Below are 27,699 nucleotides of genomic sequence, written 5' to 3'. Positions count from 1 at the left end.
AGAAGGCACTTGCTGAAGATAAAAATAATTCCAAGAACTCTTCTACAAAGTGTTGAAAAAAACTCTTTAACTGAATCTCTGAGCAAACACTACAGGCCGAGAGGGAACAGGGTGTCAAGAGTCACATTCTAAGTTTAGAATAGCCTTGGATCTCAGGTGTACCATTTCAGCTGGAGTTCTGAATCATCACTGCAAGTGACAACAACACAGAGGAGCTTTAGGAGAGGAATTTCAGTATGTCTTGCAAACTCAGGGAAAACAAAACTCACACTTTTACTAAACTATAAAAGAAAGAGAAAACACCCAGGGCAGAACAAAACTGCTGGGCACTTGCACATCCAAGTGTGTTATATTAAAAACTCTAAATTAGAAGTTGGGTGACGCGTTTCATACCTGAAGCTGTGCTTCACTCTTGGGATCCAAAGGTTTTGTATAGAGCAAGTGTAAATACCCCGAGCTGTGATTCCGTACATTCTGTTCTCTAGCCTCTTCTACCCCTGCAAATCCCTCCAGCAAAGTTGTCTTCAGAATACTAATATCTCCATGAAGTGACTGCAAATAGAAATAGAACAGACGTGACAAGGTTCAAAGAAATATTTTTGCATTGCCATCTCTAGTACAGGGGCTTCTGCAAGTGTCTGCCTGAAAGTACAAATGTAAATGTCACCCCCACACTAAAGCAGCACAGTCAGATGTTCCATCTACAGCAGCTCAGTTTTAGCAGGTTAAGCACATCAGGTGAGCAACAGTCATTGCTGAGGAGTTAAGCAGTTTGAAGATACTCTGCTCACCTCTGTTGTCTCTTTAATTTCCAAGAGGAAAGTGTGAAGATCATCTGACTCTGACCGCAACATCTTCATTTCCTCTGGAGTACCCACTTGGAAACAGGCTTTGGAAGTCCGGGCCTTCAGCTCCTCCATCTCCTTCTGAAAATGTGCAATCTACGAAGTCAAGGGGAAGAAAGCACAGCCACTGAAACACAGCAGGGTCTGGAACAAATGTCACAGCTCTTGGACAACATTTCTACTAAACCATAAACACTTGTCACTTTGCAGTCCAAGCAGGAAATTCTTCTTGAACACTAACAGGAAAGAATACTCAATTTTTCCAGTGCGGTGACTGAAATTAAAGATGACTGAACAGGACACACAAACAGCAATGACAAACCAGGCTGATCATCCTGGAAAAAATTTTCATTCTGATTCCTAAACTACTGACAGACACCATCTGAACATATATGAACTGAAAAATAAGTGCCTGTGTACTTATAAAGTGGTCTTACAGCTTCTAAAATGAAGAAAACTGCTTGTGAATCTCACCTCCTCTCTGATTCCTGCTATGACAGGGTCTGAATCCTTCCACTGGTGGGCCTGTTTCTCTAAAGGTGTGCTGGGGAGTGCTGATTTGCCCTGAAAACAAACCAAAACAAACCCAAAGCCAATATTAGGGATATATCCTTAGCAACAGGGAACTTAGAATATCAAAAAACACCTGATGTTAGAAAATCCATTCACCCGTCACCAGTCCAGTCCATCAGTCATCAGGGAGACAACTGTCACAAGCATCAATACCAGTTCCATGGTAAACCAAAACTGGTATGCACATGGGGCCAAAGCTTCATGAAAGCGAAGGAAATTTTTGTGGGCTGCTCTGTATTACTGCTTTCATTTTAATACCCAACAAATTTGGTGTCACGCCCAATACACGGTCAAGGCATCTCAACTGCTTATTAACCAGGAAAGCCATGAAACCTCATTTCTCTAACAACACAAAGAATTAGTTTCTACAACTCTGATTATGACAAGATACATCAAAATGCAGCTCTCTAAAGACATAAATAGAACGTAGTTTTAGTCCCACAGATTTGCTAGCTAATTCTTTGACCAAAGAACAGTCATTCAGTCCAATGAATCTGAAGTAATTCATGGGCCATATACAACATTCTCCCACTAAAGAACTCACTCAAGTTCCCATTACCTGAGTAGAGCCTGGCTTTGCTGCAGACGGGGTGATTTTGGCTGACTTCTGTAGTGTAGAAGCTGCAGGTACACTCTGAGCAGGACGTGACGCTGGAATTTAAGATGACGAACAGTGATTTATAAACTTACACAAAGCTTGAGAAAACAAGCTGTGATCAGACACAATGATAACCATCGCTGTCAAATCCAAAACCAACAGTGGTACAGGCCCCAGCACAAAACACCTTCTTTAGGTGCTGTTTTAATCCCATCCCAGTTCTCTGCTAAGGGTAACAACTCTCACTCTTCAATATCTGGCTGTACCACTCCTAGAGGACCTCAAAACCCCCAGTCACACGATCATCTGAGAAATGGAATATTATTCTGCTAACGAATGCCATCTAATGCAAACTCATTTGTGACCATTTTCAACTCTCATTACCCCAGATGCAAGATAAGGCAATGACTTGTGTGACTGCCCAGAATATTCAGAATCAGAGCTGTATTACACATCACTGAAAATGCCAGAACTTCTGGATGAACTTAAGAAGCTGAATATATTCGTTTCACATACAGCTCTCTGGGGAACAAAGTGCACAAATGGAAAAACATCTCAGTTTCAGTACTAAGTCCATCAACATCACTATGGCGTGCAAATCAAGGACTTCTGCTGCATCAGTAAACACAGCATGAAAAACAAGAAAGAAAGAAGCCAAATGAAGCTCATCGCATCCTAAAACTTTTAGAACATTGTTTATAATGTGTTATTCCCAACAATATGCATCAGACTCCTACCTGCTGCAGGTACAGGCGTCGAAGCCTTCAGTGGTGTGGTAGGAGAGGCTGCGAGGGGTGAGGACTGGCCCAGAGGACCTCCAGAAGCAGGTTTTGAAGCAGTTGAGAACGAAAACATTGGGGAAGTCCACTGACTGCTGCTAGTGGGAGAAGAGGTGTCTACAGCAGTGAACCTGCAAGAGAAAGCAGAACATCTTGCAGCTCTGAACTGGTCTTGGCTGTTTCCCTCCATCCAAAATGAAGCACTAAGTTCTAATGAATTTAGCATCCCCTTGAAGTCACAACAACTCAAGCTCCAGATACAAAATGACAAGTGTAGCTTCTGGAGACAGTGGCAAGGAGCCATTCAGGGTCATTTTTGAATATATGGAAGCACTAAACCTGCTACTATAGACCCACCTAGTGAGCAAAAGCCGAACACCAGCAAGAAGTACTATTTTGCTTCAAAACGCATCTCATTATTTCACAGCAAAGCATCACCTATAGCAAATCTGACCTGTCTTTCAGTGTCATCCTTGCATCAAGGCTAAAACAGAAGTTTTGCAAAATATGAAATTCAATTAATCTGCAAACTTAGCTCCTCAAGGCAGGCAATTTAAATAGCCAATTCACAAGCGTATCATTTACTTTATAGGCAAAATATAAAATTTTAAAAGCTGAAAGAGCTACCATCAGATCCTGGTGCAGTAAAGATTTTTCTAATTAAAAAATAATCATTTGAACCATCAGAAATTTCTTATGATACATTTACATTAAAATTGCTCTCCACAGAAAGCAACTCCAATTCATGTAGCTCTGTTTTAAATGATTTTTCCTAAAAAAGACAGCAAGTCTCAGGAGTTGGAGGGGAGAGTCGGTATATGAAATCTGAGAGCACTTATCACTCAAATCCATTTTGCAGTTTCTAATTGATATCAGTTTTCCTTCAGCTGGCATGAACAAGCTTTGAAGGTTTCAGATCTTGTGTTCAGTGAGCAAGCATCCATTTGAGAACCCACCTTCTCCACTGAATACAGGAGCGGAAAAGAAATCTATCAGCTACAGATACAGCTCCCTATCAGATCTGCAAGTTACTCTTTAGGTCAGGGGTAAGCAACCTTTAACAAACAAAGGAACTCGCGCTATCACCACCACAACTAAACCAGTCCCAGACATAAAGGATTTCAAACCCCATTGTTCCCAAGAGCCTTTAACCATGATTTGAGCCAAATCAAGGCACAGAATTGCTGTTTGACGTCTACAAATCAGACATGAAACAACTAGGTCTCTGGCAATTTGGTAAATTATCACTCTAATTTTTGCATCTTCCCTTCACTAGTATTTTGTCCATGAATGTAACCTCCAGCATGGGAAGCACAGAAGGTTTTCAGAGCCAAGACAGCCATGTATGGGATAAAGAGAGCCTTCCTCAGTGCTTCCTTGGGAGTATGGGGAACAGCCCTCAGTGCAAAAAGCCAGAAATCATTTTCATGTCCATGCAATTTAACAAGTGTCTAGCCACTGCACTAAGTACTGTATTTACTTCTCATTGAGGTTCACTTTGACTGCAGAAGCTGAAGGTGCAAATGACGACTTCTGTGCAACAGGTGTTGTGGAGACTGGTGGCCCAGGCGAGCTTTCTGCAGCTGGTTTAAAGTTCACAGATCCAAATGAAAAGGAGGTGGCAGTAGCTGTGGTGGTGCCTACAGAAGGTGCAGGAGTCACGGACGCCTTAGGAGGAGAGGAGAAGGAGAATGTTGCTGCTCCAGTCAGACTGGGAGCCAGAGCTGGCTTGGAGGCATCAGTGGCAAAGGAGAAAGATGGAGGATCACTGCCTGTAGTGCTGGGCATCTTCACAGGCGAAGCCACAAAGGAAAAAGCAGCTGCTCCACCCGCTGCAGGAGGTTGACTTGAGGCAGGCACAGTCGGAGCAACACCTGGTGCTGCATCAGTCTTTCCAGAAGTTGGAGGAGTGGTTGGAGTCGTGGCGGTACTTCCTGCAGAAAGAAAAACGGGGAAGGAAGAGACTCGTTTGGCGGCATTGACTAATGGCAAAAGGTATCGCAAGGTCAAATGGGGACAGTTCAGCACTATCTCGCTTACTGGACAGACAGTGAGGAAGAGAGATGACAGAGTCAGGCTTCCAGTCCCTAAACCCACTAAGTGATACAGAAACTGCACCAAGTCCAAGCCACGATCAATACTACAGTCTGTCTAGATTAATGTTGTTTGGAATTTCTCGTGAAAAGGCTTCACTTTTCCCCATTGATTCTGATGAGGTTCCTGCCATTTCAAATAAAACAGGTTGTCAATGCACAAGCCGGTCAGTGCTGCAGGGAGGCAGGCTGCCAAACAAAAGCATTCTGTTTGGGGAAGGAGAAGCAAATTCGGGCTTACGGAAGGAAATGGCAGGTTTGCAATTATTACTGCATGCCTGCAGATAAGCAACACAATCAGCTTACCTGCCCACCTCACACTGCATATGGCAACACATAACTCAGATAAAACTACTACTCCCAGCGGAGTTGCCTTGCCTTAAACCTTGACAACTCTTCCCTGCTAACACAATTTTCACAGTGCTGCAGAAAGCTATTGCTTAAAATGAGCTTTTGCTGCAGCCAAACACTTTAGTTCATCTCATGATCTCCTGTGGCAAAACATATGGAGGAGAACCATCACGTGTCTGAAGCACACAGACCCTGCTCTGGCTCTGCACAGTGCTTGATCCTTGTCCCCAGGCAGAGCCCACTGTCACTGCTGCAGTCCCAGTCACACACCCCAAAGCTGGGCCAAGGGCCTCCTAGAATTGCTTTGGCCTCGTTCCGCAGAGGTGACAAAACACTCAAGAACAGCTCCCCATTATCATTATAAAGAAAAGAAAAAAAAAAAAGGTATTTTCTGTGACCACTTACAGATGAAGATGACAAAGATCCACAAATGCAAGTGTTTCCCTAACCCACTGGAGCACTTACCTGTCGATTTTGGAACTCTCTCCCCTACTAACGGCAACGGCTCTGGGGTCACAATAAGCGATCTGACCCCTGGGTTTTGGTTGATCATGTAAAACGGGCAGAGCACACCATCCGTAGAGAGCAAGATCAGAACTGGAGCTGGAGGAAGGGTCTTCTCGTCACCTGTCAGAGACCATGTAGGTTAAGTCCCACAGCCAAAGTTTCCTGTTCTGTTCCTACTGGCATTGGCACCTCCACATGACTTGCTTAGCACAGTATTTATTACATTTCTCCCTTCTGTCTTTCACCTGTATCTTGGTTCCCTTCCCTGTGAATATCCAATTCTCTTTTTTTTTACTTCTTTATCCCTTGCTATTTCTGACTTCATGAAAAATCTGCTATGATTGCGGTGCTTTGTTTGTCAGGCAGTGTAGTGGATGGCCGTGTTCCTCTACCTATCAGTTCTTCAAGAAAACCATGGCAGGAAAGGGCAGGTTCCACACGGGAACAAGCTCTAGAACAAATGAGGTTTCTTTGAAATCCAAACTTGCTGTTAACTGCAAAGCCAATTAGCGTGCAGCTAAAATCAAGCTGATTGCAGCCTGTGAGAGCACAGAGAACGCGCAAAAGGCTTCTCCAAAAACCTTTCTAAAAACTCTAAGGCAGCACAACTTGGTCTTAAAAAAGCTGCCCTGACAGATTTCTTAATCCAATAACTGTACAGATTAAGAGAGAAAATGCTTCAAAATCCATTTTTCATTCAAGTACAAAGGTTGACCTCAATTCCCTTCTGTAGGTTTTCATCCAGGTAAAGTTCTCAGTTAATCGGCACCCTCCTGTGCTCTTCAGGAACTCCTGACTGCAGTACCTTCGACTCTGCCTGAAGGCATCTCTATTTCAATCTGTCTCTGGGTTTCAAGGGAGAGTATTCAGAATTCACTAAGGTACAACACAATAGCTCAAATGTAGCTTCAGCTTCAGCCTCTGACAAGGTGCTTTGAAGAGCCTTCAGGCAGCACAGAAGGTACAGCAATAATGGAACTGGGGAGATGTAGAGCACAGCAGGGTTCAGTCAGTGCAGGCCCCATGCTTTAATGCAGAATTAAAACCTATGCATTCACCTCCATGATCTCTGTTTTTTTTTTCTGGCTTTGAAACTAACCCACTTTTCCTTCAGATCAGCACAAATGTACTCCATACAAAACAGTTCTGCAAAACGACATAAGCTACAAGAAGAAAGAAAACCTCCCAGGCTGTCCGAAATCCCCGGTGCTAGAATATGACTCCTTTAAACTCACTGTTATCCCAGCTCTGTGAAACACAGACATAACTCAGGTGCTTTGTTTGCCATGTCTGCTAGTGCAGTATCCCAGGCTGCCAAAAAATTTGAGGAAGGACTGTATTTTATTTAACACTTTGCCATTTGAAGCCTTACACAGAAGTAAGCCCACATGTGCTGTGGGCTTGGTATGAAAAGGCAGGATGGATTCTCTGTCAGTCTCCCTTTCAGAACAATCCCTGATAACCAGGCTGCCCCTCAAAAATCTCTCACATATTGCTATTATTGGACTATTCCCCAAGAAAGACTAACAGGACTTACTGATTGGGATGGGCATGTTACTGGTGTAATCTACAGCAACGCCAACAGGCAGAGTGTCATCACTCTTGTCTGTCACAGGAAGTTCTGCTCTGCTGGAGTCCTCCAAAACCCACGATTCCCAGTTCTGCAAAAAGTAAGGCTATTATTTTGACTTCTGTTTTCATGCGGTCGGCCTTCCTCAGAACTCTAGACCACTACAATAGAAAGATAAGACTGCACAAAAAGCTAGAGAGCATGTACTTAAATTCATCAGATTAACAAACAACATCAGGGCTCTTCACAGATTTGTGTATGATTTCTCACACGTCATTGCACGTCAGAGTTAAGTGAGGTCACACAGTTTTAATGTTTAACTTCAATTAATGACCTCACATGTATCACTTTATTATAGTGAGTTGGACCTAATTTTGAGACTGCCAAGTGAATAATGAAAAAATAGATTTCTGGCGCTTGGTCCACAACACACTGTGTTTCAGTTTATCCTTTTGCGTCACTCGAATCTCTCATTCATCTATGAATCAAGCTTCTGTACAACTCAGATGTAAAAAGAAAGGTTTTTTTTTTTTTGGCTTTGGGCTGCTGTTTGCTTGTTTGTTTTCAAATATACCACCTCTGTATTTCAGCTCTTACACAGGTTATACTTGCCTAGATTTTCTAGAAATGGAAGGTACATATGGACAAATGCAACAGGAAAAAAAACATTACCTGATCCCCCTGCCTGGCAAGAATGCTGACTTCTGTGGAAGCTGCCGAAGCTGCCAGAACCAGATCCCTGTAAGCATGGACACAAGTGGGTTAAAACCAATATGAGGATCCAAGGCAAGGTCCCCAGTTCCACAATTCTTTATCATCTATACAAATTTGTAACAAGGAATACAATTTACAATATGGAACTGACATTTCCTCCCAAGATGACGGAAATACGATTCGCTACACCACTCTGGAACTTTTTTTTCTTTAAAACTTGTCAACAGGGGTTGAAACTCTTTGCCAACCAGTGATTTGACAGCCACCGTATCATCATAAATAATTATGGTCCAAGTCAGGCAGTAGAAAAGTTAGAAGCAGCTTCTTCACACAGATACACAATGAAGGGAGAAAAGTTCATGCTTTACCCAATCTATGACTTACAATCTCAAGGGAAATGGTTATGACAGATTTTAAAGAATAATAAGTATTCTCACAAGACAGATCGGTATGTTGGCACAGAGATAACATTTGCAGGAGAAATTAGCTGTACTTCCACAAAGCATTTTCTAAATAACAATTTCATTCACCTCATATTCAAGTTAGATATAGTTTACAAAAGAGAGGAACACAACAACTGAGAAGCGCTGAGCACTCAGACACGCAGAACAAGGCGAAGGCTGTGCCGTGATTCCTGCCACTCACCATTCCTCAACATAGTTGAGGAAGTAATGATGCTGTCTCTCTGTGCAGCTCCCGTAGCAAGGCTCCATGAAATTCACAAACTTCTCTGGTCGCTTCTCTTCCTTTTTCTGTAAGACCAACATTGGTAATTTACCTTCCAATGCAGAAATCAAGTAATCTCCCATAAATACGACTGTATCAGAGTACACCAATAATTGCCACACACTTCAAGAGAGAACCAGCATCATGAGACCACTTGAAAATAAAGAACAAAGTAATCAAACCCAAACTCTCCTCCAAAAGAAAAAGGGACAATAAAGAGTTTACCAAGAAGTTTAGATCTCACAACACCCTCAGCAATTAATAACCTGATACTAAATAAGAGCATACCATCAGGCTTAAAAATCTCCCTAACCTAAACAAAAATATGTATCAGGACTCTACATCAGGCAAGGTTTTCTTCCAAAGTGTTCCCAATTTGATGTTGGCAGAGAACAGGTTACTGATCGGCCTTCAAGTGGATATGACCTCCACTCAGTCCCCCCAAACCCACAATTCACAGAAGTACCAAACTCAAATCCTACATGATGCCAATGTGAATAAGAGCAAGTTGTCATTGTAATAAACAGGTTAAAAACAAGCAACAAACACTTCTGTTATTGTGACTTGCTGGTACTTACAGGCAATATGGCTACGACCACTTCCGGAGGCGTTTCCAGCGTCCCATCAGCCGCTGCATACACAATAGTAAAAACATACGTGCCAATCCACAGGACGTCCAAAACTGAAAGAGAAGGAAACAAATACCTCAGTCAGGAACACTTCAGGGTATTTCCTTTTAATGATCTGTCTGCAGAACATCAATCTTATTAGGGACAAAAACTGTGTGACCCCAGAAATTTCAAACACTAACCAAAAGAATGTATTTTATTTGCTTGATGATATCATAGGCAAAACACAACGCTAGTGTTTTCAAACATGGATGATGTTTTAGCATATCCAAATGAAACGAATGAAAAAAACCACACTGCAATTATGTAACTAGCATAGGACACTAGTACGGTTATAACTAAACACAACATGAGGAGGAATGAGTAATAGTATTTTAAAAGAAGAAATAAAAATATGTACCTTTAACAGGATTGTCTGAGTCATAAAAGGGAGGACAAGGGATTACTTTCTTCTCCTGTAGATTCTGAAAATAAAACTACCCTTAAATTCAAAGAAAAATGCACCAAACAAAGTCAATTGCAAGGTTTGCAGAAAGCCCAGACAACTGGTTTAGAGCAACTCACCCACTCTTTAACATTCACCACATGCCACTCTGAAACCATAACATTTAAGCGGCAGGTGCAAATCTTAAACCCAGCATTGGTCTAAAACCCTTTAATATTTACCAGACGGGTTGGGCAGCTTCACATGGCTCACACCATGTGCCACCTGACTAAATTCTGTAGTTTGCGATGCAAAGAAAATAAAGCAAACTAGTCAGCAGACATAAAACTTTACTAGCAACAACACTTACAGGCAGATATTGCACCACGGTGCCATTTTGCCTCCCTACAGCCAGTTGTTTTCCCTTTGGGCTCCAACACACTACGCAAAAAGAAAGACAATTTTGTTAGCACTAAGGAACTGGAGAGTTACAATGCCCCACAAAAGCAGGAGGACCAACAATTTAAAACCACAATTTTTCCCCTTGGAAAATAGCATGAATCTGAAATACATAAGCAGGGGTTCACTCAGTCACAGAGAATGCAAGACTGCACAGATCAAAACACAACCGATGACAAGTCTTATTTGCATACTTCCTTGGAAATGACAGTCAAGCCTGAGGCAGCACAAACCACAGGTGAACACATTTGATTAATCCACAAGATGCAGCTCACCCAATCAACTGGGAAAGAGCAGATACAGTGTAAGACATTTTTCCAAGTCTTAGGGAGTTTAAATACTCCCTTTTTGAGAATTTTTTTAGAGAAACCTCCTCTTGAGACAAACAGCCTTTGAACAGCTATCTTCACTTCTCTATCCGGGGCTGCCACTCACCAGATGTAACGGCGACAGAGGACGGCAGCGTGGCGTACACTTTCACAGAGTCCGTGACCTGCAGGACGGAGATGCTGCCGTCGGACAGGCAGATGGCCACCATGGCAGGGCTGGCAGGGTTCCACTTCAGGTCGTTGACCATCGCTGCACTTCCCGCGTCCTTGGCCAGTTTGTGATACGCAAATGCACGTTTCTGCTGTTTTGTCTTTTAGAAAAGACAAATACTTGAGACAGTCAAAGCTGAGCACAAAACCAAGTTCTCCTAAAGTCATAATTCAAAGCAATTTTGACGCTCCTATACAGTAACGACTGATAAATATAACAAGCAGATTGAGTTTACTGAACAATTCCTTTACAAGTTACCTCCCACAGAGAGAAAGTCCCACCCAAGCTATGTCTCTCCTCCTGCTATGTTCTGAAAAAAAACCCAAATCAAACCAAAAAGCAAACCCACTTCGTACATGTTTTACCTGATTTAAGAAAGTGCGGACATCAAAAAAGCCAATGAAGGAACCGATCTCACTGGACATCATACAGACAGACAGTGTGAGATTATCACAGTTCAGAGCCAGGTGCTGCACGGGAAACTTCATGGGAACTAAGGTACTCTGAACATTCTCCACTTAAAACACAAAAAAGGGAAGATAGAATAAATGGGATTAATTTAAATAGCAATAACTCTTCTTGTAAAATAACAGCATTAGAACAAGTTTATGCAAAAATCACCAGTCTTATTAACAGCGGCTCTCAAAGCTAACATAGAAAAACTGAGTGAAAGCAACTCCCTTCATCTCTATCAATACAGTCTCAAGAGTTGCCAAATTCCTAAGAAAATTCCACTTCCCTTCTTCAGTAACCTGAAGGAAAAATAAGTACAGGTGACCAAACCTGAACGATGCCTGAACAGCAGCACCTCAGTGATGTGTTCCCAACAACTATCAGATCAGAAAAGCCCATACAAAGCTGTCTCCGGAAAGACCATGAGACATCTCTTACCGATTTTATTGGGATCTTCTCCCAGCTGGTTCTGCATGAGAAGATTTTTGGTGTGAAAGATTTGCAGACTGGTTCCTCCACCAGCAAAGACCAGCCCATATTTGTTAGACACTGCAAGGAGGCTGGAGCGTTCTTTGGGAAGATCATCAGGAGCATCGAAGATACGGACCTTCTTCAGTGCTCTGAACTGAAAATCCTGTTGTGAGAGAGTTGGGAAGCAGCTGTACACATGCTCATGCAGAGGATGGTTTACTTCAGTTTCTCTAGACAGCAAGTTGCAAAGTTTCTCCACAAGAAATACAAAACACCTGCCAAGGCAGAGTCCACACCCACTGGTCATCCCATCACGTTTTCTGTCTCATCTAAACACTAAGATCACACATCAATTTTTTCATTGGCTCAATCTTTCTTCTACTCAGCAGCCTATTTTCACAAAACTTGTAGGAGTTGAATCTGTCCAGGACATCTAACCCTCTCAGAAACACACCAAACCCAGCCAGTGGGTAGCGAAAAGAAAGAGAAGGGAACAAAGCAGAGATAAAACACAACTGAAAAAACCCTGTTGCCTTAAAGCTACAAAGCACATACCTGCTTAGATGCATCTTTGTTTGCTTCTGTAACTAATGACACACAGAACAGATACAGTTATTCCTTCCACCCACTCCCAGCAATTACTTTGTATAAACAGACCTGGGCTTTTTGCATTCATTTATCTCATAATTTACATTGTCCTTTTGTAAAAGGAGGAAGAGAAAAGCAGAGCAACGGATAAAAACTCCCAAACCACAGACTGAATTAAGAAACAGCAGTTGCACTACCAGCATGGAAAACCTGAGGTTCCCCTTAGGAATGAGTCTCTTCCCAAGGCGCCAATTGTTGAATGGTGCACTGGATTGAACGCCAGTAACTCAAATCAACCACCTCAGTTTTATTTCCAAGTTATTGCCAAAGCACTGAATAAGTACATTCCTGCAACCTGAGAAGGCTGCGGCAACTCGGAACCTTCTGCAAAACAAACAGTTGAAGTCTCTTGTTTTTGAAGATGCCTGAGCAGAAAGCAGCTGCAGGAAGATCCACCTGGGCTACAGGAATCTGAACCCTGTGTCCTCATTTATAAAGCCTCGCAGCAAAACTTTGGAGACACAGGGATGGGTTTGGCTGGCACCACACAGCAAGACTCCCCTTTACACTGTCCCATAGGCAACAATCACACATGCTGTGCCCCAAAGCAGGAGATTCCCAGCACAAGACACACTGACAGGTCTGGGAAACACATCACTCCTCTCCCAAAATAAAGTTCCTCCAACTGGCACACTGTGCCTCTCCCTCCCCGGGTGTTACCAAGCCCTCCCTCACCACAGACCGCGCCATCTCCTCTCTCTTCCACTCCACAGGCTGGTACCGGACTCTGCTGAAAACTCCTCCGGTGCTTCACAAGGATCCCCGGAAATGCCCCCGCCACCGGCCTGCCAGCCCAACAGCCCAAGTCAAGTCTCTCCCACAGCCCGCCACTCCTCACGGCCCAGGACAAGTCCTCCCCAAGCCCCGTTCCCGTCACGGCCCCAGACGACCCCCCCCCACGGCCTGTCATCCCCTCCCGGCCTAAACCAGCCCGAGCCAAACCGCCTGCCACCCCCTCATCACCAGGGGCTGCCCTTCAGAGTGCCCCCGCTCTTTCCCGCCCCTCACCTTCATCTCCCGCTCGGGGATCACGTCCATATCGTCCCCCATGGCGCCACCACCGGCCCCGCGGTCCTGCGACACGGCCGGGAAACCCCCGCGCGCCCGCCAGTGCGCTCACTTCCGCTTCCGGCGCGGCCGCTCTAGCCTGCAGCTCTCTATGCTGCGCGGTGGCCTGAGTCCTCCAGCGGGCAGCGCTGTGTCACAGCTGCAGCGGCGCCGGGTCCCCCCGGGGCTGGAGAACGGGGCGATAAACGGCACCCCGGCGGCGGAGGAGGCTGCTTGGCAAGCGGATGTGTTTAATAACCCCTTGGTTCGTTATGTTGTGAGGCAGGGGTCTGCCTCGGTGGCGGTGGCTGCACTCGGGGGTCCTGAGGTGATAGAAATAAGTTAATAAAAGTAAGTTTGGTAGACTTCAGGTGTTTATTAGGTGTTAGGTCACAGGAATGGTGTTTGTTAGGACAAGCAGGAGAGGGCTGAAGGACAAGGCGCTTGCTCTGAGGGGATAAAGGGACAAAAGCAGGGCAGGAACCGGTTCAGACTGTGTGGCTGCAAGTTGGGTAACAAAGGAACTGCAAATGCCCAGGACATGAGTTCAGTCCAAGGACAACATGAAGACGACACTTTCTTCCTCCTGCAACCCTCAAAAGATCACGAGATCATTGGACATGCAGTGTGGACATTTACCTGTGCTAAATGATTCCAAGAAATGTGATAGATATGTCAAGGATTTCCTGGAAATGAAAGAGTATGTATGGCCTGCATGTATATAACCTTTGGAAACAGAAATCTGAAAACTCTGGGTTTAGAAATTTCTTTACTTGTGGACTTTCCTGGCTGTGCCACAGTGGGGCTGGTGAACAGCTGCTCCACACTGCCCGTCAGCCCTTGGGAAGGGGCTGCCACATTTTCTCCACAGCAGAAGTCCAGCGGCTCTGCAGCTCTAAGCAGCTCCTGCTCCATCAGCCTGGGCTGCAGCAGGACCACACAGTTCCATACACCTCTGGTTGTGTGCAGCCGAGCTGGAAATGTGAGCAGGAGGAGGTGTTTCCCCACTCACAGCAGGATTTCTTTCCTTGCCCCCTCCTGTCTCAATTTCAGAGGGTTCAGCCATCACACTGTGCCAGCACAGGGGGGGTGTCACCTTAGCACTTAGCCATGTGGGGACAAGGACACCCTGAGAAAGGCAGTTTCCAGCTCTAACAGGTTGTGCTTGTCTTTTCCAGGACCAGAAGGAGGGGGATTTCCACAGAGACAAAAGCAGTGATGGCTTTGGGCAGTGACCTAAACTGTGTGTGGCAACTCTTATCCAAATTTCCCTCATGTAATGTGCTCCCTTTATTTTCTAACTGAACAATGGCTTTAACACAGCACGGAAAAGCAGGTGCATTCCCAGAGGCTGCCAGGCAGCATAAAGCAGACACAGGGCTCTGATCTGAGGGCAATTCTGTCCTTTTGAGGAACAGATGGAATAAGTGCACCCAGCCATTCCCCCAGGAACCCTGGTCTGCATTTTGATAACTCACATCAGATAAGAACCTCAGGCAATCGCTTCATGTGCAGACAGGGTGAAGAAAAACACAACCAAACCCAGACCACAAAAAGTCCACCACCACCCAAAAACCAGCACTTTTCAAGAGAAGCATTACAAGAATCTGCTCTTGATAAATTATTACTTAAAACAAGCAGCATCACCTGCTTGCTTTCAGTAAGACAAAAAAAAAACAAAAACAAAAACAACCCACCAGCTTTCAGGAGGCGGCCGCTGCTTTTCATAACCCAAACTCCATGGCATTCAGTCAGTTATTACAGATAAAGATCAGATCAAGACAGCCCACACTTATCTCTAGGATCTATTTAAAGGTTTATATTAACAGACTTGGAAGCCAGCTCACTTAATCTGCAACCAATCATATGGACCAAGCTTCAGAGGAGCTAAACTAAATACACTGACACATTGTGGAGCTTCAGGAGATTTATTTTCAGTCTTTGAAGTAGACTGGTGCTGCTTTTGCTCTTAATTTTTTCCTCTCCATTACAATTTTGGTTTTCATGCAAACAGTAGTAAGAATGTTGGGTTTTTTTTATTTAAAACTGCAGCCTTTGGCAGGAACGATCAGCCTAGTAGAGTTAATCATCTGTCTTTCCTTTATAAAAATTATTTATTAAACCATGATTAAAAAAAAAGTTAAAAGCTGCCAAGATCATTTAAGAAAAGAGTAGGGAAAGCGCAAAGAGCAAACATCTGGATTCCAGAAAGTGTACAGAGTGAGAATCACCACAGTAACCCACATGTGGATACCACAGTCCCAGCTACATCTGGATCCCAGCTCACACTCCACACTTAAACCATTCTTATTTTGCAGACTCGAGGGCTTATCCATGAGGGCAGTGTCCCCGAGAGTCACAAGGGACCAAGCTGAAACACAAATGGGATGTCTGCAGAACTCAGAGGGACAGAGCGGCTGCGTGAGGACAGATCCCGCTCTGAATGGGCTCACAGTTCAGAATAAAGTAACTTGGGTTGGAAGGGACCTTCAAAGGTCCTTCCAAGTTGGGTCATGCAGCTTCCTTCACCCAAAGGTTTTGATTTCACCCTGGGCTTTCCTGCAGGGCTGCAAACGTCACAGCAGGCTTGTTTCCACACCAACAGACAGGACAGACAACCGCCCGTTCAGACGTCACGCTCACCATCAGATCCAAGTACAGATTTATCAGGAAGGGTGTCCCTCAGGGAGCTTTAACCACCCTCATGTGCAGCGGCTGGTGTTGGACCCACCGAGATCTGGCTGCAGGACAAATCCATGGAAAGGACAGACAAACACTGTCACCACCTCCAACTGAAACGCCCCACAGGCAGATCTCTGGTGTCCACGCACCTTCCCGCATCCACCCAGCACACGACTAAGTCATGGAGGTGGGAGCCTGATGTGTTTTGGTGGGGTCGGGAGGGGAAGAACTAGTCCAAAGCCAGGAAGCACAGGATGGAGCAGAGAAGGCACTTTCTTTGCACCCATGAATGGGCTGTACTAGAGAAATGCTCAATATCTGGCAGCACAGCACTTGTCATGACAAGCACAGCTCTGAATCCATACACCGGGAGGAAAGCGGCTCCCTGTCTGAGAAGTGCAGGAAGGGCAGAGGAAAGAGTAAGATCACAGGATTTTTTTTGGTCTTACATTACACTTGGCGCTACAGCTGCTGTCTAACAAATCAAGTTGGCTACGGGATGCAGCAGAAAGACATGAGCTGGGGGTCTCCAGCTTCCCTTGCTGTTCCTCTAAGGCAGGTTAGTTGAAAACTAGAACTGTCCACAGTGAAAAGTAACAAAGCGGAGGTAACCTCTGTTACAGACCAGCAAAGCAAACAGTGCCAATATTTCAGCCTGTCCTCTTCAAGGGAGGCTGGCTATGTCTCGCTCTGGAGGTGGACCAGAAGGTTTTGGGTTGCTTTCGTTGGCTTTTCCTTCAAACATCATGACCCTGCAAAACACAACAAAAAATACCACTGAAAAAAAAGCAGGTGCATCTTTACCCCTAATTGTGGGGGTGGGATTATCTGCTGAATTATTTTATCAGCTTTCTATGCAAAGTGCAGCCGATAATTAACAGAGGGGACAAAGCCATCAGAGGGCAGTGCTGCCAGCCCGGCAGGCAGCTTGGCTTTTCCAGCAGCTTCCAGGAGCGAGTTCCCAAAGCCTCTGCTGGTTTTCCCTCTCAGAACCCTGAGGATTAGCACGTTTTATTTAGACAGCCACTTCCAAAATCCCCCAGGTACACAATGCACGCTAAGTGCTCCTGATGTCTAAAAGCAAATACCCTCCCTGGCCCACCTTGTACATTGCCACACAGCAGAGCATTCAAAAGCCAACACCAAGCAAGTGACAGCAGTTACAGCCGGGAAAAAAGGCAGAGACAAGGAGCAATGCACAGGCTGGAAGAATCTCAAGCATTTTGCAACCACCAGCACTGTCTTCCTCCCTGAGGACGGCAGCTACGCTGGGAATGCCAGCTGCCCCGCTGGATCAAAGGACTGCACTGCTCTTGGGGCGAGTTTTACATTTCTGCTCCTGCTCTAAAGAGTGCAACAGACAATAGGGTGTCTGTTAACAAGAGAAGGGACCCGTCTGTGAAAACTGCTGCAGTTGGGAGGAAGGATGGAAGATGTGGGACAGGCTGCAGGCTCAGCCTGCGTCCATGGAGAAAGAACAGAGGAACAGGGATGTGAGAAGTGTGTGTGCTCAAGTGAGCATCCCAACATGCAGACACATGGCACTCAGTGGGGAGAGATAAAACTCATCGCCAAACATGTACCAGCTTGGAGGGACCATGTGAGAGGTGGGTGCAGGATCCTTCCCCCCAGCCTGCCCTGAAAACGGCTGTGCTGCTAAAGCCGTGTCCAAAAAGGGGAAAGGGGGGACGGAGAGGAGCAGCTCCTATTCATGGTGGTTACAGACACAAAAGCAGGGCCAGCCTCTGTGGCTGTGAAAGGAGAAGTCAGGCTTCAATGGGGTGGGGATGGAGCCAAGCAAGTGTTGGGAAGCAGTTTGTTACAGCAGGACTTTCAGAGCCCTGTTGAGGGGGCAGAGGGGCCGTGGGAGGCTGGTGCTGGCAGCCTGTACTGCAGAAAACCTCTCCCAGCACAAGCCAGCTGTTTCAATTATGCATCCTGTCTCCATCTACTGCCTTATCCCTCCAAAATCGGGCACGGTGGGAGCATACTGTGGGAAACAGGAGACAGCACTGCTGGTGTTGGCAGGACCGTCATGTGCCACTCAAGCCCTGCCACCATTCACAGGGGAAGCCAATGTCTCCAAAGCCACAGGGAAGAGAAAGGAAGAAGTCCTGCAGTGCTGAGAGCCTGCACGCCCTCAGGAAAGGGGAAGAATGCACTAAAGAATCGCCCTGCACAGCGCACGTGGGAGGAAGGCTGTGCTAACACACCCTGTGCAGCCCAGACACGGCGTTATACACCCTCTCATGTCCCTTTGCAAATTCCCCTTCACAAGGGTCCTGGTCTCCCCTCTGCAAACACCAAGCAGGCACAGCTCCACGTCCACCAGGCAGAACAGCTTCTGCTCCCCAGTGTACCAGCTCAGGTCCTGCATGTCCCTCGCTCCCCCCGCCCAGGGACACTCACAGTTTCAGCACAGCAGAGCGTTTCCCAAGCATCACGTTGACAAAGTCCTGGTACGAGATGGTCTCACTAACCCCTCCAGTCACCTCAGAGATCATCTTCTTCAGTTCGAGGTGGGTCTTTGGAGCCCCCATCTTCTCCATCATCCTTTTGACAGACATCAAATCTGCAAGAGCAAGGCAAGTGGTGCTGCTGTGAAGTGGCCACATGGAGCACAGACCAACCCAAGGGACATAGGCATGAGTTCCCACCTCAGACCACCTCACCTGCAGACTCAGGGGCTGAAAGCACTAAAGCTGTTGCTGAAGCCAAGAGAGGCTTTCCAGTAGAGCCCAGTACAGGGCAGCCCTTCCCATTTGTGCAGCTCAAAATAAAAGCACCATGCACACAGAAAAGGGACAAGTCTCCAAGTGCTCCAGAGACAGGTGGTGACACTGCTCTCCAGCTCAGAGCATGGTGCCAAGAATCAAAAGGATGGGGAAGAGGGAAGCACCGCGGGAGTTAAAGCCAGAGACAAATAAGCTGTGGGGAGTGGGTGCCCCTGCCCAGTACCACAGGCCATTTCCTTCCATTGCTTTGCAACCTTCGGCCCCTTCCCTCCCGGAAAGGCAGCGCAGCCCTGAGTCAGGCTTCCTCCAGCTCCCCGCAGGCTTTACTTCAGCTGGGGAACTGGTGGAGGAAGGGAACAAGGCAGCAGCCTCCTGCTACAGCACAGCATGCAAGTGATTACACTTCAGTGTGCATTCCAGGTCTGCAGAAGGCTGGATTTTTATGTAATTGGTGCTTTCTGGGCTCAAACCAGGGCTGCTCAGCTGAGCCAGACTCACACCCAAGTCCCCTGCTTCCCTCTGCTCCCCTCCCAGCAAAGCAAAGAGCTTCTCTGCACTAGAAGTGCTCATGGTTTCATTCAGCTTCTGCCTCAAGCCAGCAAAACCCAGGACTGCCCGAGCCCTGCAGCTTCAGGAACTGCTGAGCATGGAGAGGGCAGCTTCAGTGGAGTAAAAGGTAGAAGAAAATAAAAGGCATTTAGAGCAGAGAGAAGTGAAGGAGCTAAGCAGAGACTGAGGAAGACAACAAAAAAGAGCTTAGATCTTGAAGTAGGTGAGGAAAGCCTAAACTGAGAGGCAGGGGCTGGAGAGCCAAGGAAACCCGTGGCTGGGAATCAAGAGCCAACGAGGCTGGACACAGGAGCAGCCCACGGATTTTCCTCCTCAGCAACGCCGGTACAGAGGGAAACAGCAAATAGAGCAGCAGATATCACCTCAGCAGGCTGTTGCTCTTTCAGCCCAGCACCCCTGAGTCACTCACCAATCTCCCCTTGGTTGTTCAGGTCAAACTCCATGTACTTCTCTGGAAGAGACACAGAAGTGAGTTAGCAGGATGCTGGAGCAGGGGGTACACAGGGCTTTGGAGCACTGCCTGCTTAGAGCAATGAATTAAAAGATGAGGGGATAAGATTGATATACAGTTCAAAGAGGAAGACCATCACAAGACCTGGTTTTAGCACCCTTATCTCAATTCCAAGGCTCTAGAGTTAAGTGCTCTTTAATTGTGGCTGCTTTTCATTTAAGCTGAAGGAAAACACTGGCATGAGAACAAGGTATCAGCTAGCCATGAATAACGTTAAGAGGTTTCCAGCCAGAAAAACAAAGCTCTGGAACAGCCTCCCAGGAGGAGTAACAAGGAAAACAAAACACTGAGCACTCCCAAAATGAAGCTTGATCGGATTAGGAGGGGGATTAAATGGCGTGGTTGCCTGCAATAGCCAGGGACAGACTCCACTGCTGCCAGAGCAGCACCTGCCAGCAGAGATGCTCAAGGACCACATCAAGAGGTCAGAGACAAGAGCATCCCCAGAACAGTTATGCTAGAGCAGGCTGTTTGCTCTTCCAGCCTGCTGTCAAACATTGCTGAATCGGGCAATTCCGGCATCCCCAGAGAAAGGCAGAGCCAGCTCAAGAAGTTCTGGTTAGCTTTGCAAGACGAAAGCTGGCATGCCGTAACAGACAGAGCACTGATTTGAGTCAGAAAAATCAGGATTTCAGTCCTGTGCTGCTTCTGACCTTTGAAGTGGCACACCTGGTGCTTCCTACCCCCCTTGCAGGCTGTTCCCCATTTAGACTTTAAGCTCTTCAGGCAAGGATTTGTCTGTCTTACAGACCATAGAGCTCCCAGCGCCGCAGGGGGCCCCCCATCATCTCAGTTCTGCTAAATGAGAAGAGCAAGATGCCTGCTGCCACCATCCATCCACAGTGAGCTGCAGAAATCTCTGCTTGCCCTGCAGTTCATGCTCCCCACAACAGCCTTGGGGGACTCAAACTGAGTGAGAGCTCCCAGGCTGCTCCTTTCCCCAGAGGGAAAAAGCCCTTTTGCCTCTGCTCCAGGGACACCAGCAAACAGATGAGTGTGAACAGAGAAGTGGCAGGTTAATTTAAGGGAAGAGGGGATATTTTGCACATCATATCCTTCTGAGGACCTGTGTTTCTGAAGGAAAGTCCCGGGTTAGCTGGACCGATGGGCAGAGGAATAGCTCAGCGTGTCTTCACCTGGTGGGTTGCTGCTGTTGTGAGCTGAACAGGGCAGACCTACAGCAATACCACGTGCAAACCAAAGCTGTTTGTGCTTCAGGCAGAAACAAACATCTCCCGTCAAGCATTAAGCAACCAATCCTGGATGAAAACAGGGCTCTCACATGTGCCTAGGGGCCAAAGCAATGCTTGATGTGGAACTGTCTCTCCACACACTGCCCCTCTGGAATGACCTTGTGCAAATGAGCTGCTCCCTCCCTGGGCGGGGGTCAGGCACCCCAGCATGCGTTCGGGGACATAAACCCCACTCTGCTGTGTCTCTGCCCAGCACATGTTTTCTTTTCTTCTCAGCTGACACTTTGTCAAAAGCGCCGAGAATAGAGGCAGCTTTACATCATCATGCTCTACGCCTCAGCTCGCACATTCATCTTTCCCTCCCATCCCAGCTGCGGGGATTCAGTGGGGCAAAACTATGCAATCCCTCCCCACACAAATGCATTTACACAAACACTGGACAGGGGCTCCCCAGCCGGGGAGGGCAGCGGGAAGGACAGAGAAGAAATGCTCCCCCCGTCATCATCACACAATGAGCCGATTGTTGGAGGAGGCGTTGGAGAGCGGGACAGGCCACGGAGGCAAACTCATGAGGAGATGCCAAAGGCTCTCATTACAGGGAATTCTGAGCCTGTGACATACAGTTGCAATGTTTGAAGAGCCCCAATTGTGATGGGAAAAAATAATGTGGGGCTGCAGCCAAAAGCCAGAGGCATACAAAAGACAACAGAAAAATTACAGAGAGCACAGGAGGCTCCTCTGTTCTCGGCAGGGTAAGGGATCACAAAACCCCAGCCACGCTGGATTGCAAAGCCAAAATTCAAAGGGAAATAGCGGACAACGCCTGAAATGAAAGCAAGGTCAGGCTGTATTTGGTTAGAGCCAGGCTGAGGACAAACCTCGCGGGCAGTGTGACGCAGAGGGCATGTTTTCTCAACTGCCTTCAGCCACTGCTTGGAATGAAAGCGGAGGCACCCAGAACAGCCCTGCCAAATCTTGTCCTGTAACCACTTTGGGGACAAGCTCCAGAGGACTCCAGGCTTTTAAGCTCTTTCTCTATCCCCCATCCCAGCAAACAGCCCAAACGTAAGCCCCAAAACTGTCAGCCCACCCTCCTTAGGCTTTGGCCAGGACTAGAGACATGCTACTGCTTCTGGTATCAAGGGGCTTGGAAAGGATCAGATCAAACCAAAGAAACTTGTGGGGTGAGAAAGGCCCCAACTCCTCCAGCAAGCAGCTGAGACCTCTGCACTGCGGGAAGAGGTTCTCCTCACTTAAAAAAATAGTCCAGCTACTGCACTGTGCATTACACCAGCTAGCTTGTCTGGGTATCTACACAGGAACTGTCCTCCTGTTGCTCCCCGGGGTTTTGTCCTCACAGCAGGTTTTGCAGTACCAGCAGCTGCCAGGCAGGATGGCTGCAGGGTGACACGTCCCTGCCTCACCAAGCACAACGATTCATGTGGGAAAACCACTTCTCCAGGGAGTTTCACTGAGTCCCACAAGCAATGGGGAGGCATCCATCCATCCATCTGTCCCAGCTCGGTCACTTGTATTTGGCAGAGAAGCTCAGGCTGGTACAATCCAAGTGCTGAGGCAAATAATCTGTTCAGAGCAAATAGTCAGGCCGAAAGGACACAGGAACCCGCTGGTTCGTACCTTTGAACACTGCCAACTTCTCCTCCAGATCTTCTTCATCGCTGAACTTTGGGTCACAGAGAAATTCCTTAAACGGAAAAAAAAGTTAAAACACTGTAGAGGGCATGTATGAATTCAGCATTATCCAGAAGATCTACACAATTCCCAGAGAGCCACATCTGAGCAACAGTGGCAGGAGGCTTGAAAATGGTTTGAATCCCTCCACACCTTGTCATTAACACTGCAGTGCAAGGGGAATGCATCTGGTGTCTCCATTTCCCACCAACATCTTGAGGGAGGACTGGACCTCAGGTGCCTTTGGAATAACTGCATGAAATCCCCTTTTCTTGCACCCAAGGTTTCAGCTCCCCATATCTCTGCTTCAGCACGCACAGCACGTGCATCAGGCACCTTTTCCCAGCAAGGGCTCCTATTGCTTGCAAAACACACTCTGATCTCAGAGTTTTCAAACTCCTGGATAACTTTGAGGGCTAGCAAATAGAACAGTCAAAGTCTGCAGAACACCATGGAACCAAAAGAGGACAGGTATTTTGCGGAAAGGAACAGACACCCACTCTCAAAGTGCCTATTCATTTCTGCCCCCACACTGCTCAGGCTGGAGAGGAAAATCCTGCGTCAGTTCTGGTCACTTGTCCCTGGCCCCACCTGAAAAGCCTTCAGGTACCGGAGCGAACAGAGCAGGACTCGCACAGCCAGCTCTGCTGCTCTGCCCTGCCAGCAACAACGACCACAGCTGCGAGCAGCGGGGCTCAGTCCCGTCTCTGCCCTCCCACACCGCCCAGCCCCAGCCAGCCCAGCGCAGCGTCAGGGCTTGGTCTGTGTTCAGCAACACCACTGCATTCTTCAGCGCAGAAATCATTAACATCTGCACAGTTTGTGCACTGCCTGTCCTGGAGAAAACCCCTCCAGGGGTTAGAATGGATAGAGGGCTGAGGCTGTTCCCAACTCTGGGCATCTATTCCTCACAGGGAAAGCAGGAGTGGGTTCCCAAGATAGTAGGGTCTCTGGTGGTACTGGGGCAGCATAATTTGTGATAAATGAGACAGGCCCCCTCACCCAAAAGAAGCCCCATTTGCTGACACTGAGGCATCAGAACTGCAGAAGGTCCCCATAGCCATCAGGAACCCAAATGTGCAAATGCCTCAAACCTTCACTGCCAGGTAACCACCGCTTTGGCAAGTTCCTTATGTGCAGCTAAACTAAGGTTTTGTAGGAGGGCAGCTAGGACAGAAGTGACTGCCATCCCCTCCTCCCATCTCACAGACTCCAGATAGGACATCAGAGACTGTGTCCCCTAAACCAGAGTGACACAGACTTCCCTTATCACCATGGACACCAACTCAAATTGAGAACTGTGGTGAAAAGCCATGTTCCCAGTTCCTTCTTTCACTCTCCTTTACCAACTTCATTTATCTCAAATTATTTCTACCCAGGGGTATCATTTGCCAGCCTAACACAAAGGGCCCAATTCAGCTTTGAGACCTGGGCTCAGCCAACAGCAGAAGTCACCAGAGAGTCATGTTACCTACTGCCATCACCACTGAACGGACCCTGTAGAAGGAACCTGCCAAACATCCCTGAGAACAAAAACAGGGCCAGAGCATCTCCTGGCCACCAGGTCACAGCTTCATTCCTGCAGAAGCAGCAGTTTGCACCTACCAGCAGAACAGGGGATATGAGAGCAGAGCGCAGTATTGCTTCAGGAGCAAGAAACAGCACAGAAACCGTGAAGACTGAAGGGAATAGAATACTACATCTGCACAGGATGGCTGAGGGACACATGCCCAGGGGTCCAAGAGCCGGATGGGTGACACTGTGCACACACCTGGCACCCAGTCCTCTTGCATTTCAACTGGAGGGGAATTGGGCAGCCCACCGGTGTCACAGCTCTGCTCACAACCGAAGGAAGCAACAGGGCAGCATATTTCAAAGGCATTCCACCCTCTATATTGTATGCAAACTGGGCTACCACTTCGATAAGGCAAACACTCACAATAGCACACAGGAATTTAGTCCCCAGGGCCAGTGACTCAGACTCAGCGGAGTAGTTGAAGTTCCTCCTCAAGCCCTTTGCTAAATCTTCCATTTTAAGAGGCATGTTCTATTAATAAGGACTGCTTACTAAGCCACAGCCTCTCCCCCACTCCTGCCCTGAACAGAAGACTTTTCTAAGCCAATAAATTCAGCCACACAAGTCCCAGCTACCTGCAAGACCACCTGAGCAAAGCCAGATCCTTCTTCCCTTTCCAAAAAGGCATCTCCAACCAGGAGGCCAAGCTCTCACTGGGCTGTTAAAGTGCTTGACGCCAACCACCCCACATGCTGGGGCTGGGCTGAGGGATGCTCGTGCCAACCCTGGATGTGAAAGCAGGTACCTGCTCTCTGGCAGGCTGAATTCTGTCCCCGTGGCCCAGCGCATTAGAGGGTAAAACTAGGTTGAAACTAATCTGTGCTGGATTAGACTTGCCACCTTGATGCACGAGGCTGAACAATGTGATTGCCATTTCCCAGGAAGAGGGGAACGGCCAAGAGGGGATCCCAGAGGAGTGTTTCAGGCTGGAAAAGACAAAATTCAGTACTAGTCCTTCAGAAGCACATGTGCATTTAGGATGCTGCCTGCCAAAGACCCTTATCCCAGTGAGACCTCTGGGGTAGAAACCAGCCAGGAAAACAGGGCTGGGAGGGAACAAAGTGTTAGGATGAGACAATGAAACTAAGCCTGATAAGAATTTGGCCTGATGATAGGTTTTATTAGGAGCACTTTACGCCTGGGGCTCTTCAGGGCTTGGGAAACCCCCTCCCTGGCTCTAGCCATAGTATCGGCCCAGGTTTACCTGTCAGCTGTGTCAGGGGGAGGTGTGAGTTGCTGCACTACACACTCGCTGCAAACTCTCTCAGTGCTGCTGTGCAGAGCGAGCAAAGAACAGCGGACCAGGGTTTGCTGCCCAGAACTGCTGCAGCACAACGGCTGCTCCGGATCTGTGGGCAGCTGCTGCCCGTGCTATCCACAGCTTGATTTCTAGCTGCTCAAATCCCCTCTCCTAGCACTGAGCCAACACACAGGGCAGCCAGGACACGAACAAGCAGCTCTAACCTCTGTCAGTGGGAAGTTACATAGCTTGTTTCATTTTTGTGACCCAAACCTCACCCAGAGAAAATGCCTGGCAGAAGTGATGGCTGCTTTGGGGAAGGACAGGAGCATGGGAGGAAGAACCCCCAGCCCTAGGGCACAGCAGCTGCACTTCAGCAGCAGCTTCCCAGCCTCAGTCCTACAGCTGAAGGATCACACACACACCCTGTGCCCGAGTGATGCTGGGGACAGCTCTGCTGCAGCAGCAGAAACTGCAGCAATAGGTACAACACACTTCCCTCCTCCCCCAACTCGAGGGTCAGCTCCACCTTGGCCATGTGGGACATACTGAGAGCCATTGACATGCCTCCTTGGCACAGGTTGTGCTGCCTGCCCATGGCATGTTTCAGAGGCTCCTTTTTAGCCAATTGCTCTTATTCTACTGCAGCACCTCCTAGTTTCTAATAATCCAATTCCCTTCCCAGTGACCTACATAAACTCCACCTCCACCACCTCAGCCCTGCCTGAAGGAACATATTGGCACTTTTCACGGCCCAGATAATGTGAGGGCAAGGCAAGCCCACCATCTCTTCCAGGCTCTCATCTCATGCAGCTCTTTAATTTCTGCACCTGTAACACCAAGGGGCCACTGGCTATATCAACAAGTGACCACCAAGCCCACCTAGAAATGATCCTAGAAATCCCATCGTTTATGGTTTCAAGGTTAAAAACTTTTTTTCACCTTCAGAACAGCTCTGGGCTGGGAGGGATGCCAATGGAGCTGCCCCCACAGGCCATGCCAAGCAAGGGACAGGGCAAGCCCAAAGCTCCGGGAAAGGACCTTGCCTGACCCCGGCATGAAGGGCACGCAGCCCAGCGTACTTTGTACTAATCCAGGAGCTACTGTTCCCCCGGCCCAAGGCCTGTGGGACACCCAACCATCCTGGGCTCCCCATTCACCCACTGCAATCAAAAACTAGAAAGGCTTGAGTCAGCTCTTCTGAGCAGCAGACGCTCCTCACTGGTAGGAGAAGAGACTGAAGTGCTCAATACAGTGGAGGGAAGAACAATAACTCCTGTTCTTGCTGGAGCACGTTCCCAAGGGGACTTCCGTGGCAGCGGGACCCTGAGCACCCACCGCCCCCCAGACCTGCCCGGGCTGTCGCAGGAGGGGAAAGAGCAGCCTGCGAGGGGAGCACCCCGGGCAGAGGGGCTGGAGAGCAAACCCCCGCAGAGCCACCGCCTCCTCCAACCGGATTTCCCTCCCAGGGGGCCACAGGCTGAAGAGGGGGCAGGTCCCCCTGCCTTCTCTCTGCTCTCCCCCGCCCGGCACCGCCACAACTCCCATCCCGCCGGGCACCGGCTCAGCCCCGGCGCTGCCGCCCCCATCCCCATCCCGCCCCTCGGAGCCCCCCGACCGGTCCCCGCGGGGCTGCCCCGCCTCGGCTCTGGTCGTGGGGGGGTGATCCTGGCCCCACCTTGTTGATCTCCTCCAGCCGCCCGTCCTGCGGGGCCCGCCGCAGCCCCCCACCGCTCGGCCGGCGCGGAACCGCCATCTCCCAAAGCCGCCCCGCGCCCGCCGCCGCTTTAAATAGGGGTGGGCAGGGCCGGGCGGGGCGGGTGGTGCGGGACCTCCGCCCCCCCCCGGTAACCCCTTCCCTGCCGAGAAACGGCGGCTGACGGCCCCCGCCCCGCTCCGGGCTGCTCCTCCCGGGGGATGTAAACCGGGTACCCGCGGGGTGCAGCCGCTCGGTCGGGTCTTGCTGGAGAACTGCGAGGTCCGGAGTGAGGCGGGGGAAGCAGCGGCCGAGCCCGCGGCGGGATGGGAAGGGAAGGGTCAGGCTCCCTCTGGCGCCGCGCACAGCGGCTGCGG

At 48.2% G+C, this 27,699-nt stretch overlaps 2 protein-coding genes across 3 annotated transcripts in view; both read right to left on the bottom strand.

Moving 5' to 3' along the window:
* NUP214 (nucleoporin 214) overlaps positions 1-13,508 on the bottom strand; it is a 39,327-nt gene extending 25,819 nt beyond the window's left edge. For both annotated transcript variants that reach the window (XM_071817517.1, XM_065853863.2), the window contains exons 1-17: positions 13,389-13,508; positions 11,700-11,895; positions 11,174-11,325; positions 10,704-10,908; positions 10,180-10,250; positions 9,786-9,849; positions 9,335-9,438; positions 8,676-8,782; positions 7,989-8,055; positions 7,284-7,407; positions 5,705-5,866; positions 4,276-4,729; positions 2,754-2,926; positions 1,978-2,069; positions 1,320-1,409; positions 792-941; positions 394-552 (exon numbers count right to left, since the gene is read on the bottom strand). In XM_071817517.1, the coding sequence (XP_071673618.1) occupies positions 394-552; positions 792-941; positions 1,320-1,409; positions 1,978-2,069; positions 2,754-2,926; positions 4,276-4,729; positions 5,705-5,866; positions 7,284-7,407; positions 7,989-8,055; positions 8,676-8,782; positions 9,335-9,438; positions 9,786-9,849; positions 10,180-10,250; positions 10,704-10,908; positions 11,174-11,325; positions 11,700-11,895; positions 13,389-13,430 (2,412 nt within the window). In that variant the 5' untranslated portion in view covers positions 13,431-13,508. The remainder of the gene's footprint in view (positions 1-393; positions 553-791; positions 942-1,319; positions 1,410-1,977; positions 2,070-2,753; positions 2,927-4,275; positions 4,730-5,704; positions 5,867-7,283; positions 7,408-7,988; positions 8,056-8,675; positions 8,783-9,334; positions 9,439-9,785; positions 9,850-10,179; positions 10,251-10,703; positions 10,909-11,173; positions 11,326-11,699; positions 11,896-13,388) is intronic.
* Positions 13,509-15,336: 1,828 nt separating this feature from the next.
* AIF1L (allograft inflammatory factor 1 like) lies at positions 15,337-27,630 on the bottom strand. The gene is made up of 5 exons (XM_065854126.2): positions 27,305-27,630; positions 22,757-22,823; positions 19,824-19,865; positions 18,519-18,681; positions 15,337-16,861 (listed from the first exon to the last, which is right to left on the bottom strand). Exons 1-5 carry the CDS (start codon positions 27,380-27,382, stop codon positions 16,774-16,776), a joined length of 438 nt encoding a protein of 145 aa, XP_065710198.1. The 5' UTR covers positions 27,383-27,630; the 3' UTR covers positions 15,337-16,773.
* Between the last annotated feature and the right edge of the window lie 69 nt (positions 27,631-27,699).

The sequence above is a fragment of the Patagioenas fasciata genome, chromosome 20 (assembly GCF_037038585.1).
Source record: "Patagioenas fasciata isolate bPatFas1 chromosome 20, bPatFas1.hap1, whole genome shotgun sequence".
Lineage (NCBI taxonomy): Eukaryota > Metazoa > Chordata > Aves > Columbiformes > Columbidae > Patagioenas > Patagioenas fasciata.
This window is presented reverse-complemented; position numbering and strand designations above follow the sequence as displayed.

What these genes read in the sequence shown, in the direction of transcription:
- AIF1L (XM_065854126.2), bottom strand. Translation starts at nt 27,382, where the DNA reads ATGGCGGTTCCGCGCCGGCCGAGCGGTGGGGGGCTGCGGCGGGCCCCG. An exon ending in GGCTGGAGGAGATCAACAAG is followed by an intron (nt 22,824 to 27,304) that starts GTGGGGCCAGGA and finishes TTTCCGTTTAAG; the next exon opens with GAATTTCTCTGTGACCCAAA. An exon ending in GAACAACCAAGGGGAGATTG is followed by an intron (nt 18,682 to 19,823) that starts GTGAGTGACTCA and finishes TTGCTCTTGCAG; the next exon opens with ATTTGATGTCTGTCAAAAGG.